At 45.2% G+C, this 18,552-nt stretch overlaps 1 protein-coding gene across 24 annotated transcripts in view; it reads left to right on the top strand.

Moving 5' to 3' along the window:
* The window catches only part of PRELID3A (PRELI domain containing 3A), a 103,845-nt gene that overhangs the window by 38,165 nt on the left and 47,128 nt on the right, over positions 1–18,552 (top strand). For 12 of the 24 annotated variants that reach the window (XR_016387580.1, XR_016387581.1, XR_016387582.1 and 9 more), the window contains exons 2-5: positions 4,336–4,504; positions 5,167–5,256; positions 6,414–6,484; positions 6,572–6,674. Coding sequence is in view for 19 of the 24 variants with exons in the window: in XM_089894896.1 (XP_089751022.1) it covers positions 4,367–4,504; positions 5,167–5,256; positions 6,414–6,484; positions 6,572–6,674 (402 nt within the window). In the remaining 5 variants the exon portion in view is untranslated. Of the gene's footprint in view, positions 1–4,335; positions 4,505–5,166; positions 5,276–6,413; positions 6,485–6,571; positions 6,675–8,145 lie in introns of all 24 variants that reach the window. The other 12 variants (XR_016387584.1, XR_016387583.1, XM_089894901.1 and 9 more) reach the window with 3 other exon arrangements.

Below are 18,552 nucleotides of genomic sequence, written 5' to 3'. Positions count from 1 at the left end.
TAGAGAAAGAAGAACAGGCAAAGCCCAAAGTTAGTAGAAGGAAAGAAATCATAAAGATCAGAGCAGAAATAAATGAAAAAAAAACAAAGAAAACAGTAGCAAAGATCAATAAAACTAAAAGCTGGTTCTTTGAGAAGATAAACAAAATTGATAGACCATTAGCCAGACTCATCAAGAAAAAGAGGGAGAGGACTCAAATCAATAAAATTAGAAATGAAAAAGAAGTTACACCAGACACTGCAGAAATACAAAGCATCCTAAGAGACTATTACAAGTAGCTCTATGCCAATAAAATGGACAACCTGGAAGAAATGGACAAATTCTTAGAAAGGTATTACCTTCCAAGAATGAAGCAGGAAGAAATAGAAAATATGAACAGACCAATCACAAGTAATGAAATTGAAACTGTGATTAAAAATCTTCCAACAAACAAAAGTCTGGGACCAGATGGCTTCACAGATGAATTCTGTCAAACATTTAGAGAAGAGCTAACACCCATCCTTCTCAAACTCTTCCAAAAAATTGCAGAGGAAGGAACACTCCCAAACTCATTCCATGAGGCCACCATCACCCTGATACCAAAGCCAGACAAAGATACTACAAAAATAGAAAATTACAGACCAATATCACTGATGGACATAGACACAAAAATGCTCAACAAAATACTAGCAAACAGAATCCAACAACACATTAAAAGGATCATACCCCATGATCAAGTGGGATTTATCCCCGGGATGCAAGGATTCTTCAATATATGTAAATCAATCAATGTGATACACCATATTAACAAATTGAAGAATAAAAACTATATGATTATCTCAATAGATGCAGAAAAAGCATTTGACAAAATTCAACACCCATTTATGATAAAAAATTCTCCAGAAAGTGGGCATAGACGGAACCTACCTCAACATAATCAAGGCCATATACGACAAACACACAGCAAACATCATTCTCAATGGTGAAAAACAAAGTATTTCCTCTAAGATCAGGAACAAGACAAGGATGTCCACCTTCGCCGCTGTTATTCAACATAGTTGTGGAAGTTTTAGCCACAGCAATCAGAGAAGGAAACGAAAAAAAAAGGAATCCAAATCGGAAAAGAAGAAGTAAAATTGTCACTGTTTGCAGATGACATGATACTGTATGTAGAGAATCCCAAAGATGCCACCAGAAAAGTACTAGAGCTAATCAATGAATTTGGTAATATAGCAGGATACAAAATTAATGCATAGAAATCTCTTGAATTCCTGTACACTAATGATGAAAAATCTGAAAGAGAAATTAAGGAAACCCTCCCATTTACCATTGCAACAAAAAGAATAAAATACCTAGGAATAAACCTACCTGGGAGACAAAGGACCTTTATACAGAAAACTAGAAGACACTGATGAGAAAAATTAAAGATGATACAAACAGATGGAGAGATATACCATGGTCTTGGGTTGGAAGAATCAATATTGTGAAAATGCCTATACTACCCAAAGCAATCTACAGATTCAGTGCAATCCCTATCAAATTACCAATGGAATTTTTTACAGAACTAGAACAAAAAGTCTTAAAATTTGTATGGAGACACAAAAGACCCCGAATAGCCATAGCAGCCTTGAGAGAAAAAGACAGAGCTGGAGGAATCAGACTCCGTGACTTCAGACTATACTACAAAGCTACAGTAATCAAGACAATATGGTATTGGCACAAAAACAGAAATACAGATCAGTGAAACAGGATAGAAAGCCCAGAGATAATATCCACGCACCTATAGTCAAGTAATCTATGACAAAGTAGGCAAGGGTATACAATGGAGAAGAGACAGTCTCTTCAATAAGTGATGCTGGGAAAACTGGACAGCTACAGGTAAAAGAATGAAATTAGAACACTCCCTAACACCATACACAAAAATAAACTCAAAGTGGATTAGAGACCTAAATGTAAGACCGGACTCTATAAAACTCTTAGAGGAAAACATAGGAAGAACACTCTTTGACATAAATCACAGCAAGATCTTTTTTGACCTACCTCCTAGAGTAATGGAAATAAAAGCAAAAATAAACAAATGGGACCTAATGAAACTTAAAAGCTTTTGCAAAGGAAAGGAAACTACAAACAAGACGAAAAGACAACCTTCAGAATGTGAGAAAATATTTGCAAACGAATCAACGGACAAAGGATTAATCTCCAAAATATATAAACAGCTCATGCAGCTCAATATTAATAAAACAAACAACCCAATCAGAAAATGGGCAGAAGACCTAAATAGACATTTCTCCAAAGAAGACGTACAGGTGGCCAAGAAGGGCGTGAAAAGCTGCTCAACATCGCTAATTATTAGAGAAATGCAAATCTAAACTACAATGAGGTATCTCACCTCACACCAGTTAGAATGGGCATCATCAGAAAATCTACAAACAACTAATGCTGAAGAGGGTGTGGAGAAAAGGGAACCCTCTTGCACTGTTGGTGGGAATGTAAATTGATACAGCCACTATGCAGAACAGTATGGAGGTTCCTTCAAAAACTAAAAATAGAACTACCATATGACCCAGCAATCACACTACTGGGTATATAGCCAGAGAAAACCACATTTCAAAAAGACAAATGCACTCCAATGTTCATTGCAGCACTATTTACAACAGCCGGGTCATGGAAGCAACCTAAATGCCCATCAAGAGACGAATGGATAAAGAAGATGTGGTACATATGTACAATGGAATATTACTCAGCCATAAAAAGGAACGAAATTGGTCATTTGTAGAGACGTGGATGAATCTACAGACTGTCATGCAGAGTGAAGTAAGTCAGAAAGAGAAAAACAAATCTCGTATATTAATGCATATATGTGGAACCTAGAAAAATGGTACAGATGAACCAGTTTGCAGGGCAGAAACAGAGACACGGATGTAGAGAACAAATATATGGACACCAAGGGGGGAAAGTGGCTGGTGGTGGTGGTGGTGTGATGAATTGGGAGATTGGGATTAACATATATACACTAATATGTATAAAATGGATAACTAATAAGAACCTGCTGTATAAAAAAATAAAATTCAAAAAATATACCAAAAAAAAAAAGAAATGTAAGATTTCCAGGACTAAATGATGATGAAAGTAATATAAATAAAAACTAGGTTAAAAACAATAATCTGCCAGAGGGGTCTGGTTACACCACTGTCCACAGGGTGGCCTGTTGTGCAGTTACTTAGAGTCGTATTTCTGAAAATAGCCTCATGATGCAGGAAAATGTTCGTCTGTTACATATAAAAAGCAGTAATCAGTGCATGTAAGGAGCATGATCCCAGTTTAATTTCTGAGCGTGTGGACGTCTGTGCATGCATGCGTGTCTCTAGGTCTTGGGTCTGGGCTGTCTGTACATGCCGCTCAAACCTGTGTGGGTACATATGGGGAAACAACGGTGTTGTTGAGACGCACTCACCTCTGTGGGGATGCACCTGGGCGCGCATCCTGAAGGAAAAACCAGGACAGCAGCGCCTGGGGAAGGTCCACCCTGAGTACCTCGGACTCTGAGCCCTTGGATGCCTTTAGGGCTGCCGGCCTCTACAGGCACAGAGCTCTGGGGAGCAGGGGCAGCTGTGTGGTCTCTGACGGCAGGAAACAAACAGGGACACCGGTGTCCACCCCTCACTCCAGGGCTCAGGGCCAGAGGGGAGGGGTGGCGTCTACAGGACGCCTGCACAGACTTGTCTCCAGATAGTGAAATTGTGGATTTTTATTTTCCTCATCCTGTGTTATTTTTCAAAATTTCAAATGCATTTTTTAATAATCAGAAAACATGTAGCCATTTCAAGTCACATACTGCTTAGAAGTTGGAACAAAGTAGTTGCTTCAGGACCTCATAGCTGGGCAGCAGCTGTGGGTGATCCGTGTTGGGCAGGTGTGCTGCTTTGGCCTGTGGTGGGCTGCAGGGGTGAGGCGGGCGGTCAGCAAAAGGGCCCCCACAGTTACTGCGACCAGGTGGAGGCAGGAATGAGCCCTGGCCCCCCGGTCTTGCAGCCCACAGAGCAGCACGGGAGGTGGTGACAGGCAGGGAATAGGGACATTGTCTCTTGCCCAGAAGCCCCAGACCAAAGGGTTCTGCCTCTTTAGGCTCTGCAGGGCTGGGGAAGGAGGGGGCCCTTAGCCAAGCTGGGATGGCCAGGCCTGAGTCTGGTCTGTGCCCCCCGCCCGCCCCCGGGTTGCCTGGGGGATCAGGGATCCAGGATCTGGGTCCAGAGCCCAACTCCTCAGGTGTATTTGTTGGAACAAAGCTTGTAGAACAGGGTTGACCTGACTTTGGACCCACTGCCCACTCATGCTGTTGGTTGCGTTTTCCTCCAGCCACCCGTGGGACACGGTCATCAAGGCTGCCATGAGGAAGTACCCGAATCCCATGAACCCCAGTGTCGTGGGCGTTGACGTGCTGGAACGCAGTGTGGACAGCCGGGGCCGGCTTCACAGCCACCGCCTCCTCAGCACCGAGTGGGGGCTGCCCAGCCTCGTGAGAGCGGTGAGCCCCCAGTGGAGCCCGGCTGCACCCGCATGACCCCCAGCTCCACTCACACAGCTGTCTACATCCGCCAGCCCAGCTGGCACCCATATACAGGGAATGACAACCTTCCCATTTGGGATTTCTGGGAAGCCCCAGAGATGGTTTGTTTCTCTGTGAATTGAGTTAATCGTCCACCTGAGTGTTCAACACATCCCCTGACCCACCTGCAGTGGGGACACTGCCCACAGGACCCCCAAAACCCCATGACCCCCGGTCCCCCACCCCTTCCCCACATCCAGTCCCCCCACCCCAGCCTCATCGTCCTGCTTGGTGTGGCCTGAACCCCAGAGTTGGCTCCACACAGCGGGGCCTGGGGCGTGGGGGTCAGGGTCGGTCCACAGCTGACTCACCAGCTGGACCTTGTCCTTAACCTTGACCTCAGCACCCCAGTTCCTGCCCTGCTTTCTCCTCTGTCTAAGCACCGGTCCCTATGTCCCTGATTCGTGTGTCCGTCCCACCTGCTGGACAGAGGCACCTGGAGGAGCTAGAGGTGCTGCTGCAGCCACACCTGCGTCCCTGGTTGAAGAGATGGGTAGTGGATAGGAAATGACGGTCGGTGTTCCAGGATATAAGGTGGAGTTTCTAACACGTCACTATGCTGGTTTTGCTTTGTTTTTCAGATTTTGGGAACCAGTAGGACTTTGACATACATCAGAGAACATTCTGTTGTGGATCCAGTGGGAAAGAAAATGGAGCTCTGTTCCACCAATGTAAGCAATGGCCACGATGGTGCGTAATGTCTTCATTTAATTTTATTTCCAGCCCACCTTTGGTCTAAGTGATCTTTTATTTTTAATAGAAAGGCTGACTTTATTTAGCAGTATCTTACTTGTCTTTTATTCCAGTATAAAAATGTATAGAACACACATAATGATGTGAACACACCTTTGTAACCAGTAGGCAGGCCAGGGGACAGACTGGCAGCCCCGGGGCCCCCGTGCGCCTCCCCAGTGCCTCCCCGCCCCCCCAGCCTCCATCCTGCCCGCCAACAGCACACTCGGCTCTTCGCAAACAGCCACTTTTCTCCTGGCCTCCTCTCTCACGTCCCACAATGAAGAACCATTGATATTGGCCTAATGCACATTCAAAGAGCACGTTGGGGAAAACGGGTGGCCCGGGAGCATGGTTTATGTCAGGCCCCTTACCCTGTGGGTCGTGTCACTGTGTGCGGAGGCTCCTTGGTTTACCGCCTGGACCTCTGCCCGGGGCCCCCTTTCCTCAGCCCAGGCAGCCCTTCCACAAAGTCACAGGGAGCCGGGTGGGTATGTCCACATCAGCCATTACTGACAGTTTATATATTGTTCTCTCTTCTCCTTCACTTGGAAAATTACTCTTCCTCCTTCAAGAAGGCTTAATTGTCGGTAAAGAGGGACGGTTCTGGCTGTTGTAGGAGGTCTAGTGGAAAGGAAGGGCTTTGGGCGGGACAGCCGCATGCCTGCGTCCTGGTTATCACGGAATCAGTGTATGGCTGCGGGTGTCAGTGATCAACCTGTTCTGAGCCTCACTTTCCTTGTCTAAAAAAGAGCAAACCTCACCGTATTGTCCTGAGGATTAATGAAAGAAAATGAGGTTTATTAAATACAGAGCCTGGCATAAAAATATTGCACATACAATGATGACAGCTAATGAGCCTGGCTCAGGTTTGGGTGGGGTGTGGAGGGAGGGCGGTGACTGTCCCCAGGAGCGGCCAGGACGCGGTGTTCCTGGGCCGTACTTTGGCTGTGCCTCCTGGGCCTTGGCGGGCCTTGGCGTTTCTTCTGCTCTGGCTCCAGTAAGTGCAGATTCGGGGATGGGAGGAGTGGGGGCAGATGGTCTGGGAAGAAATGCAAGAGAAATAGAACCTACAGCCATTGTTTCCTGTTTTAAGATCACACTCACAAACTGGGTGTCGGTGAGCGAGAGGCTGGTGTACACACCCCACCCGGAGGACCCAGGAAGGTAAGCAGACATTGAACTCCAAGGCTGGGGCGGGGGCTCCCCCCACCCCCCGGCTGCTCAGACCCTTCACTTCTCGCTCTCCTGCAGGACCGTGCTCACCCAAGAAGCCGTCATCACCGTGAAGGGGATCAGCCTCGGCAGCTATCTGGAAAGTTTGATGGCCAACACGATATCGTCCAACGCAAAGAAGGTACCATCTCTAGTTGTTCGGGGTCCAGATGAGCGGGGGTCCTACTGACCGCGGGCAGGTGGGGAGGGCTCCAGGCCTGGGGGAACACAGGCCAGCAAGGCAGCCACCCCTTCCAGGAGCCAAACCATCTGGGCTCAGTTAACAAGACACACCCCACACGTCCAGGACAGGTATTGGCGTGGGCAGGCAGGACACTCGGGATTTTCAGCAGTTTCATATTTAATCGGCATTGAGTGGCTCTGGCTGAGCTTCTCCGTGTGCAGGGTTTCCCTTTGCCTCTCGCTCTGGTGGGATTTGGGAGCGAGCCTTGTGGAGGGAGTGGGGGAGGGATGGACCAGGAGGCTGTCAGCCCTGGCCTCTCCAGCGGGGTTGGCAGGAAGAGCTTGGGTGTTTGGGAGGCACATCCCAGGCAGTGCTGGGTGCCAGAGCAGGGCCTGGCTGTTTGCCCAGCTCCCCTTGCCATCCTCCTTCTGCCGCCACCCCGACTCTCCCCTCTCCCCTTCTCTCTCTCGTTCTTTTTGGTCAGAAGAGATTCTTCATTCTGGGACCAGTGGGATGGCACCTAAGCCGTCCTTCCCTTCCTACCACGCTCAGGTCACAGCTTGGCCAAGAGCCATTTATTCTTGCGTTTAGGCTCATTGGTCTAGTCACTAATACAGAGCCAGTCTGCCCTATTTTTAGAAAAATCCAGATTTGAGGAAGGTCGGCAGTAGCTCAGCTCAGTTCAAGAAAGTTGGGGAGGCCCCCTGCCCAGAGCAGCACGCGTCATGTCCACTCTGTGAGCCCTGGGGACAGAACCTGACCGACTCACTCTGTGTGTCCGGGGTCTGGCTTAGGGCAGGCCTGAGTGTTTGCTGAAGAATATTTTGGGAGGAAGGCAGCACTGGGTGAGACCAGAGTCACCTCAGCCCTTTATGAGAAAAGTCAGGGGAAACTCAGTGAGGCCAGATCAAGGTCTTTTATTTCACTTTATTTGGGGGTTGCTGTTTTGGAGGCCTATGGAGAATCACGGCTGCCCCAGCTGTGGTTGCCATCCGACAGCATCCCAGACAAGTTTGGGGGATGCCGGGGCAGCCAGTGGCCTGAAGATGGAGGAGAAGCTAGAGGGGGAACCGGAGGGGGAGATGGAGGTGGAGAGGCGGGTGGCCCCGCACGCAGTTCAGGAGCTAGAAGTTAGGGGTGACTCACGGAGGAGGCTGAGGGGCCATGCTCCCATCACTGCCCTCAGTAGGTAACGGCAGTCATGAAGGTTGCGGACTCAGCATAGCTCAAGCTGGTGCGGCAATTTCAGGCAGAACAGGTGCCACCTTATTTCTGGGGCTGAGAAGCTGCCTGCAGAACATCTTGGCTGCATTTGCTGCAGAGCTGCAGGGCTGTCCCTGTGCATTTATGTGACCTGCATAGCCTGCTGCCTGCAGTGAGACAGGCAGGACTTCTGACACCACGTTGAAATCTTTCTGTGTTGCTCCAGGGGTGGGCTGCTATTGAGTGGATAATTGAAAATGCTGAACGTGCCCTGAGCTAACGAGGCCTGCAGCGCCCCTTGTGCTGAGCGGCGGTAACTACAGGATTCTTGAACCTGGGGAGGATCTGGTGCCTGCTCACCGTGTGCATGGCCTGCGTGCTGGGAGGGGGTCTGCAAGACACAGCTGCATGGGGGTCTCCAGCCCTGTAGTGAACAACCTAACTGGGTTCATCCTCCTCTGAATGCACCAACTCGTTTCGTGGCAGGATTTATGTTCAGGTTTGTTATCTCGTCTCTGAGGGCAGTTCAGCTTCTCCTTCAAGCTGTCCTCAGCACATGGTCATGTGTCCCGGGACTGGTGTGTCCTCAGCAGGAAGGCTCTCACGAGCAGGTCCAGACAGTGTGAAGGGCTGATCTTATGGGGGCAGTTTTCATTGGGGGCAAGACTAGAATACCTACCCACGTTCCTGTGAAGGTGCCCCAGGCCTGGGCGTCAGTGCTGTGGTGAGAAGGCAGCCCTCCTCCCCTCATGCTGCCAGCTGTGCATCCTCACTGGCCAGTCGCTTTTAGTGGCCGAAGCCGTCTGCAGCATTTCCATGAGCTTCACAAACACTCCTTGGTTTCCTAGGCCAAGTGGCTGGGGTGTCAGAGCGGATTTGACACTCGTGTGGTCAGCAGTCCTCTCTATACTTCTGCTTCCCTCTGTTCAGGGAATCCTTACTCCTTACTCCTTCCTTGAACCTCCTCTCACTCTTGGCTTTCCGAGCTGTGCTGCTCTGGGCCCTGCTTCCCACCGTCGGTCGGTCAGTCGGTCAGTCTGTCTGTAGCATGTGTGCACACTCAGTGCCTCTGTCAACAGACGTGAGCCCCATGGCTCAGGCTCCTTTAAGAACTTCCTGCTGATTTTGTTTAAGCCACTGATGCTTAAGTTTGCCAGGACCGTCACCTTGAACTCAGGATCATGACCTTCTTCCTTGGATGAACCACTAGGGTGACCTCATGCAGAGAGCCTGCCCGCCTTGTGGGTGTCCTGCTTGTGCATGTGCATGTGTGTGTGTGTGGAGTGTGTGTGGTGTGTATGTGATGCTGTCACTTTGAGTTGTGGACTCTGTCACATTCTGTTTCCTCATAAACTAGAGCTAAACTGCCTCAATCTTTAATCAGATGCCTCACCAAAAAAACCATCAAAAAGCAGGAAAAGGAAGAGAAGAAGGAAGAAGCAAGTCTGGAGTGCGGTCCTGGCTGGGTTGGGATAGGCGGGAGCTGCTGGGCCACAGCCTCCGCCAGCCTTGTCGGTCATGACCACACAGGGTAGGAGGCCCAGCTGGTGGTGGCGCCCGTGGAGCGAGGCCCGGGGAGCAGCCTGCTGGGAGGAGGCCGGGCCGCTGCTCTGCCCACTCCATGCTGAGCCACGCACCTGCCCTGCCACCCAAGTCGGGTTTGCTCAGACGGCTGTGGGGCCTTATCTGTCCTTCCTCAGCTCCAGCTCTCCTGCCGACTCTTGGGGTCTCACTAAAGAGCTTGTCTCTTTTCAGAGGACACCCCATTTCCCTCACTCGCCCTTGATCCACAGTCTCACTGCCGGTCTCTTCACACACATCTGGCCACCAGTTGTCACCGCAGAGGCAGTTGATGTGTGTCCGTGTCTTACCCCTGTCACGGATCTGCACACGCTAGAGTCGGGGTGTCCACCCCGATGGCGACACAGGGACAGTTAGGATTGGTGGGGATAGCCACATGCTCTGCCCTTGGGCTGCAACTAGACTGTCCCGCCATCTGGGGCCCCCGGCCGGACCGCAGCCTGTACTGCTCCTCACCACGCAGGCACCCGCAGCCACTGTCAGGAGGTCGCAGCAAAAGGGCTGTGATTTCACGCTCTCAGCTGTCCTGTTAGCGTCAAGGTACCTCCCACTGGGAGTTCTAATTTTCTCATTTTCAAAAGTAAAATGTAGTATCTCTTTTAGTGTGTTTCAAATTATAAAAACTTTAGAGAAGCTCTCCGTAAAGGATGGGTAGAACTATATTCTACTGTGGTTTTTTTAGGTACTGCTTTTTCTTTGATAATAGTATTTCCAATCCAAAATGAAATGGAATTCATTTTTATTTTTATGAGAATGTTTTATGCACATAGCGTAAGGTGAAATAGAGTTAAAAGTTTTATGACAAAAACAATCCCTCTTACCTCTTCTGCAAAGCACTCTTCTACCCTTCTGAGGGGACTGTTCACTCTTTTGATAGTTTTGGCATTTACTGTTAGATTTCTAAATAAATAAGCATATTCTGCTATTTCTTGATTCAACAATTTTAGACTTTATCTGCTGACTTCCTGCCATGGTAGATGGTTATTTTCTCTCTTAAATCTTCTTCCCCTCTCCCATTTCTCCAATGTAGCTATATTGTAACTTATTGTTAAAAGTACATTGGTTCCATAATTAAAACATACATAACTATGTATAACATAGTAACCTAACCTAACATACATAACCAAGTGAAAAAGTGTACTGTAATTACATTTTCTTTCTTTTTTTAAAAAATATATTTATTTATTTATTTTGGCTGCGCCGGGTCTTATTTGTGGCAGGCGGGATCTTCACTGCGGCACGCAGGAGCTTTAGTTGTGGCATGAGGACTTCTTACTTGCGGCATGTGGGATCCAGTTCCCTGACCAGGGATTGAACCTGGGCCCCCTGCATCGGGAGCACGGACTCTTACCCACTGGACCACCAGGGAAGTTCCTACATTTTCTTTCTTACGTAGCTTTTTTCTCCTTGAAGGTAGTAACTGTCTTATCCTCTTCATCTGTTTAATCTTATTTTTAGAAGTCTCTGGCTGAGTTCCCCACACTCTTCACCTCTTCACCTGCTCTCTGCAGCACCTTGTGACATCCTTTTCCAAGGTCAGACCCTGTAGGTAGCACACCCCTTTCTCATTTCTCTGGTGCTGTACTTCCTGGAGGCCAGTCTTGCTCTCTCTGACCAGCAGTTGTGTGGCTGTCATCCCTCCTGGCCATTTCCTCGGCCTGTCTCCCCTCCTGGAGCCCTTGTCTCCTGGCCTCCCTGCCTTCCTCTCTCTGTTTCTTACCACAGGATGGGGAAGGACATGCCATAGTAGCTTCCAAGATTTGGCACATCTAAAAATGTCCCTTCTGTTCCCACTCTTCACTCAAAGCTTGGTTGGACATACAGCTGTAGATAAAAATACTTTCAGAATTTTGAAGGCACTGCTCCATCGTTTTCCACTCCAATTCCTGAGCCTCTGTATGTGGCTTTTTTTTTCTCTCTGAAAGCTTTCAGGATCTCTTTGTCTCTGATGTGAAATTTCATACAGCTAAGCCTTGCTTGAAGTGATCTTTTTTAAAGCTCTCTGTGCTGCACTATGTGTGTTAAATTCCTGGTTTTGATGCTGCACTACAATTATGTAAAACGTTACTGAGGGATGTTGGCTGTTCCTGTACTACCTTTGCAGCTTCCAGTAAGTCTACATTAATTTCAAAATTAAAGGTTAAAAAAATACATAAATAGTGACTTCATGGAAAATGGTAGAGGTGGGTGCTCCCACTTCTGAAACAAATCAATGAACAGTCCTCCCATTGAAACAGTCAATAAACTGGCAAGAAAAAATATGACAGAATCAACTTTTGTAGAACTCTGGATTCTGGTCAAATACCTAAACCAACAAGTGGGGCGCTGAATGAATCTTGATTAACCCACCCTGCAGATTTTGGACTTTGCAGCCTCCAAAAGTAGAGCAGCCAATTCCTTAAAATAAATCCCTGTGTGTATGTGTGTGTGTGTGTGTATGTGTGTATGTATATACACACACACACACATTCTATTGGTTCTGTTTCTCTGGAGAACCCTGACTAATACACTATTGAAGCTAAAACTGGTATCAATTCAAACTAGATTTTTATGAATTTAAGATGATAATTATAATCACCAGATACCCAGTAAGAAAATAACTAAAAACTATATAAAAAATAAAACAAAGGGGGAATCAAAATGTTATACTAGAAGAAAATCAAACATAATAGGAAGCAGTGAAAAAAGAATTCAGGAACAAAAGTTGTGAAATTTATGGAAAACAAATAGCAAAATGTAAGAAGTTAGTACATCTTTAACATTTACTTTAAAGGTAACTGGATTAAGTTTACCAATTAAAAGACAGAGATTGGCAGAATGGATGAAAAAACATGATCCTACTATATATGCTGCCTATAAAAGACTCACTTTAAAGCCAAAGAGATAAATAGGTTAAATGTGAAAGGATGGAAAAAGATATTCCATGAAAATGGTAACTAAAAGAGAGCTGAGCTGGGTGGCCACACTAATATCAGAAAAAATGGACTTTAAGGCAAAAATTGTTACAAAAGGCAAAGAAAGATATATATATACCACACTACAGAACCCCCAAATATATGCAGCAAACAGTAGCGGAAGAGAGAAATAGACAATTCTATGATAGAGACTTCAATAGTCCACTTTCAATAATGGATAGAATGTCCATTATTGGATAGACAGAAGATCAGTAAATAAATGGAGGATTTGAAGTACACTGTAAACCAACTTGACCTAACATATAGAACACTTCACTCAATAACAGCAGAATACACATTCTTCTCAAGAGCACATGGAATATTCTCCAGGATAGACCATATGTTAGGCCAAAAACCAAGTGTCAGTAAATTTAAGAAGACTGAAATCATAGAAAGTATCTTTTGTGATCATAATGAAGTTAGAAATGAAGTTAGAAATCAATAGCATAAGGAAAACTGGAAAATTCACAAATGTGGAATTTAAAAAATGTACATCTAACAACAAGTGAGTCAAAGAAGAAATTATAAATGAAATCATAAAATGGGATGAATGAAAATGAAAACAACATATTAAAACTTACGCAGTGAGAGCAGTGCTCAGATGGAAATTCATAGTTACAAACACATACGTTAAAAAAAAAGGAAAGCTGTCAAATCATTAACCTGACTTTAAGGACCTAGAAAGTGAAGAAGCAGCTAAATCCATGGCTTGCAGAAGGAAAGAAATGATAAAGATTAGAGAGGAGATGAAATAGAAACTAGGAAAATATAGAATTATTGAAACCAAAAGTTGTTTTGAAAAGATTAACAAAATTGACAAACCTTTAGTTAGACTGACCAAGAACAAAAGAGGATTCAAAATAAAAAAATCAGAATTGAAAGCGGGGGCATTACTACAGACATTACAGAAGTAAAAGGATATAAGAAAATACAGGCATACCTCATTTTATTGCATTTCACTTTACTGCACTTTGCAGATACTGCATTTTATTTTTACAAATTGAAGGTTTATGGCACCTCTGCCTCAAGCAAGTCTGTTGGCACCATTTTTCCAATAGCATTTGCTCACATCATGTCTCTGTGTCATGGTTTGGTAATTCTTGAAATATTTCAAACTTTTTCATTATATTTGTTACGGGGATCTGTTATCAGTGATCTTTGATGTCACTACTACAACATGCTTTGATGTCACTACTACAACATGTCAGATAATTAGCATTTTTTAGCAATAAAGTATTTTTAAATTAAAGTATGTATATATATTTTTAGATATAATGGTATTGCATACTTAATATACTACAGTACAGTATAAAATTAACTTTATATACACTGGGAAACCAAAAATTTCTTGTGACTCGCTTTATTGTGATATTCGCTTTATTTTCATGGTCTGGAATTGAACCTGCCATATCTCCAAGTTATGCCTGTACTGTGAACGATTATACCAGAACAAATTAGATAACCTAAGTGAGATGGACAAATTTCTAGAAACACACAACTTACCAAAACTGATTCAGAAAGAAACAGAAAATCTCAACAGGCCTGTAACACGTAGAGATTGAATCAGTAATTAAAAACCTCCCAACAAAGAAAAGTCCAAACATTAAAGAAGAATTAACAACAATCCTTCGGAAACTCTTCCAAAAAAACAGAGGAGGGAATACATCCTAACATTCTGACAGACCGGTATTAGCCTGATACTAAAATTAGGCAAAGACACCCCCAGAAAATAAAACTACAGACTGATATCCTTTATGAATACTGATGCAAAAATCCTTAACAAAATACTTGTAAGCTGAGTAGGAAATAGAGAATAGGAAAATAATAGAATTATTAAACCAGAGTTGTTTTGTTGAAAAGATTAACAAAATTGACAAACCTTCCAACTTTTTCACTAGTTTTTGTCTTGGCAAACTGTATTCTAGATTTCTAAATCTTTCCTGTTCATTATGGCATGCTGTCCTTGCTTCCCTCCTGTCTATAGAGATGAGTGTGAAGGGAGCTTTCCTCTGTGTCCGTCTGTGTTGGGGGCTTTACTCTGACACAGTCAGCGCGAAGCATTGCCCTCTACACTGAGTGACTCTTCTTTGCAGTGAACCTCTTGTTCCATGACCTCTAGGTAACTCTGTATAATCTCACAGAGGTAATGGTCTAAACTTGTTGTGTAGGGAGTTGTTCTAGAGGGAGACATGAATATCTGTCATTTTGGAAACCATGGTTTTAAAAAATATATGTATACACATACATTTTTATTGCAGTATAGTTGATTTACAGTATTTTATATAAGTTTCAGGTTACTACATAGTGATTCACAATTTTTAATGGTTATATTCCATTTATAGTTATTATAAAATATTGAGTATATTCCCTATGCTGTACAACATATCCTTATTGCTTCTCTATTTTATACGTAGTAGATTGTTCCTCTTAATCTCCCACCCCTATCGTGCCCCTTCCCTCTCCCCACTAGTAACCTCTAGTTTTCTGTATCTGTGAGTCTGTGCAAACCACATTTTTGAAGCGGAGATAAAAGTGCCAAAAAGGGTGGATTCTTGTGAGTCTTCTACAATGGCTATGGTGTGCAGAAACTCCCTGCGTAGTTTTGGAGGAAGATTGCATTTTTAGGGCAAGGACAGTTGTAAATGTCAGTTATTTGGACTCTTTCATTTTCTCGTAGACTGAAGTTGGGTAAAAATAAGCACATGCATGTGCTGGGTTTTTATTCTCCTATGTTTTCCATTATCAATACATTTTTTTCTTGGGGGGTGTTATTAAGAAAGCAGTAGTGATTATCTTCAAAATTTGTTTAGTGCAAAAGTGTTTGGCTTTGTAACTTTCAGTTTGGTCTGGAAGTGGATTCAATATTTATTTGTATTTGGAATTCACCATTAGTACAGTAGCAAATGTTGTCTGACAGAATACACGAAGCTGTGTGGATGGCCGTGTGAAACTTAACCTTGATTTCTAATTTGAGAAATACTCTCTGCTAGTGTTTCTTAATGAATATCTGTCAACACTGGTGTTGCACTGACCTTCAGAAGGTACCCCCAGCACCCAGGGGCGGCCCCTCTCCTGAGATGACCTAGGCAGGAGGCTGGAGAAGGTGAGCGCGGTGGGACCTGACCGAGGCCTTCTTCCCCGGGAGGATCCTCACTGCTATTCTCTCAGCCGGGTCACAAGGCCTTGGAGTGGGTTATCCGCTGCCTGAACTCAAGAGCTGGAGGGGCTGGCAGCCCCCGCCTGCGCCAGGGCTTGAAGCACCACTGGCACCTGGCCTTGTGGTTCCCTGCACCCAGCACAGGAGACACAGAGTCCGGGCAGCAAGTTGACAGCCGGGGCTGTACACACACGCTCTACATGGGTGTCTGAGGGAACATTCGCGGTTACTGCATGCGTGCCTGGGGACACTGAGGAGAAGGACTCTGGAAAGGGGCTGAATTTGCTACATTCGGGCCTGTTGTTCACCTTTACCTTTCTTTTTTTGGTGGAAAGATTTTTTGTTTAAGAAGTTAAACTTTTGATATCCCTTTCCTAGAAACCAAAGCATCAGGGTGAAAAAGAATGGCTTTCTCACACTCCATAACCTCCCACATTCAAATGGAAAGTTCTTGTGGGTGCTGATCCGCAGGTTTGCTGGGTGGATATTTGCCTCGGATTCTCAGGAAGGATGACCTGTCAGAGGGCGGGAGCAGGTTTTAAACGTGAGAGCCTGAGGTTGGCCTTGGAGCTTGTTAACATGACACATTCCAGGCCGTCAGCCCCGGGGCTCCTGCCAGGTCCAGCTGTGACTGCTCAGACCAGGCCTGGCGCTCAGTGCCCCAGGAGCCCTGTGCTCCGTCAGGGGCTGGGCGTGGCCTCTGCCCAGCCTCCGCCGACCTGCCGGTACTCAAGTCTCGTGTTCTACAAGCATCACTTAATTTGTCAGACTTCATTATCTCCCAGTGACCACAGACCTTAGATTTAATTACGGACATGTGTTTTTAATTATATGTATATAGTAACATAAAGAAAGCATCCTTATTTCATTTTAGTTTCTGAACATGAAATGGGATACATTTTTATGTTTAACCAAACCAACCAGTTTAGTGTTTTAGAGAAATGTGTATCAGGAGGAGGTATTTATTTTGACAATGTATTACTTGCGTAAGGTTTATTTTTTTGCCAAAAGCATAGAAAGAAATCCAGAATTCTGCCTTTCCTCAGTTTCCTGTGTTACATCCCTGTTATTGTGGCCCTGAAGTCTGGTAGGAATAAAGTTGAAATGCACTAGTTACTGTGTCAAATATGCAGATAAACCAGAAGTTACTGGGCTGATGTTCAAGAGGAACCGAGAGTATTTTCCGGAAGCTGGGCCCCAGGCCATCCCGTGGTCTGTGTAGGCGCCAGCCTCCTGGTCGGGTGGCCCTGCCTCGCTGTTACTGTAGAAGCAGTGCCAGGGGCTCTGGGATCAGAGGCTTCTCTTCTTGTAGGAAAATCAATGGTGCTGAATATCCTTTGAAGAGTCTTCTGCCCATTTGGCATTAGAACCAACCGTTGCAAGTGTCTCTGATTTGAGCCAGTGTCTTTTGGCTTCGTAAGAGTGGGTGACTGTTTGCGCCAGCATTTCTGTCCTCATGTTAAGTAACGGGGTGCTTTGATGTAGGAGTTACCTGCTGGGTGTCTGTTACGAGTTCCATTTTCTTCCAGAGTAGTCTTCCCTAGCGGACCTCCACTTACGGCTAGGCCTTAGTGAATGCCCATATATTAAGAACAGATTTTCACAGGTTCTGTTACAACTTCAGTATCCAAAGGAGAGGCAGTGTTGTTCTGGTGACTCTGGCGGCTAGGGAGAGAGCACTTTGCCAGCCCACTGTGGGGCTAAAGGTGTGCGGGAGTGAACCGGGCAGACCACGTGACCCTTGAGCTTTGTTCCTGTCTGTAAAGTGTGGACACTGGGACCTACCTCAAAGTATCCAACCAGAAAGTGAGGTGAAGGCCTCATGGCTCCCGGTCCACAGCACTGTTTCTGCCTGTGCTGGCCTGTCGCTGGGCTGCAGAGTCCCTTGAGGGGACCACTGGTGAGGCTGGAATTGGGAACACTGGGCTTCACTGATGGAACATACTTTTTTTTTTAACAATGGTATGTTTTGTTTTTTAAAAAAACTTTTATAATCACTAGTAAGAGTTAACTATCAACAGTGAAAGAGGCAGGCAGTAAGAAATGAATGGACACCGACTCAGTAGTGAATTGGATTTCTGGCCTTGACTTCTCATCACGTTCTATGCTTGTGTTTTCAGCTGTTATAGGACAGTTTGCTTAGGGCAGGAGTTGGCAAACCACAGCCCATGAGGTGGGAATGGTTTTTGTATCTTTAAGGGTTGTAAATAAACCCCTCCACTCAGGAGCGTACGTGACAGAGACCTAAGAGGCCCATGAAGGCTGAAATATTTACCGTCTGGCCTTTTACAGAAAAAGTTTCTGTAAAGCCAACCCCTTTCTTAGAAATTCCACCGTATCTTTCAATCAACATAAATAAAACTAAATTTGGTCTCTTCCACCAAACTGCTTTCCTCTCCCTGCTTTCTCATCAGTGCTCCTTTCATTTCCCAAGTACAAAACCTGAGGTATTTGAGACGATGGACATTTAGGTTGCATCCATGTCTAGGCCATTGTAAATAGTGCTGCAGTGAACATTGGGGTGCATGTATCTTTTCGAATTATGACTTTCTCCGGATATATGCCCAGGAGTGGGATTGTTGGATCATACGGTAATTGTTTTTAGTTTAAGGAAGCTCCATACTGTTCTCCATATTGGTTGTAACAACTCACATTCCCCACAACAGTGTACAAGGGTTCCCTTTCTCCACACCCTCTCTAGCATTTACTGTTTGTAGACTTTTTGATGATGGCCATTCTGACAGAAGTGATACCTCATTGTAGTTTTGATTTGCATTCCTCTGATAATTAGTGATGTTGATGTCTTTTTATGTGTTTTTTGGCCATTTCTTTGTCTTCTTTGGAGAAATGTCTATTTAGATCTTCTGCCCATTTGTGATCGGGTTGTTTCTTTTTTTTTTTTTTTTTGATATAGAGCTGCATGAGCTGTTTGTATATTTTG

This window comes from Delphinapterus leucas, chromosome 14 (assembly GCF_059928025.1).
Source record: "Delphinapterus leucas isolate spDelLeu-1000000601 "Yukka" chromosome 14, BTC_Dleu_Yukka2, whole genome shotgun sequence".
NCBI lineage: Eukaryota > Metazoa > Chordata > Mammalia > Artiodactyla > Monodontidae > Delphinapterus > Delphinapterus leucas.
This window is presented reverse-complemented; position numbering and strand designations above follow the sequence as displayed.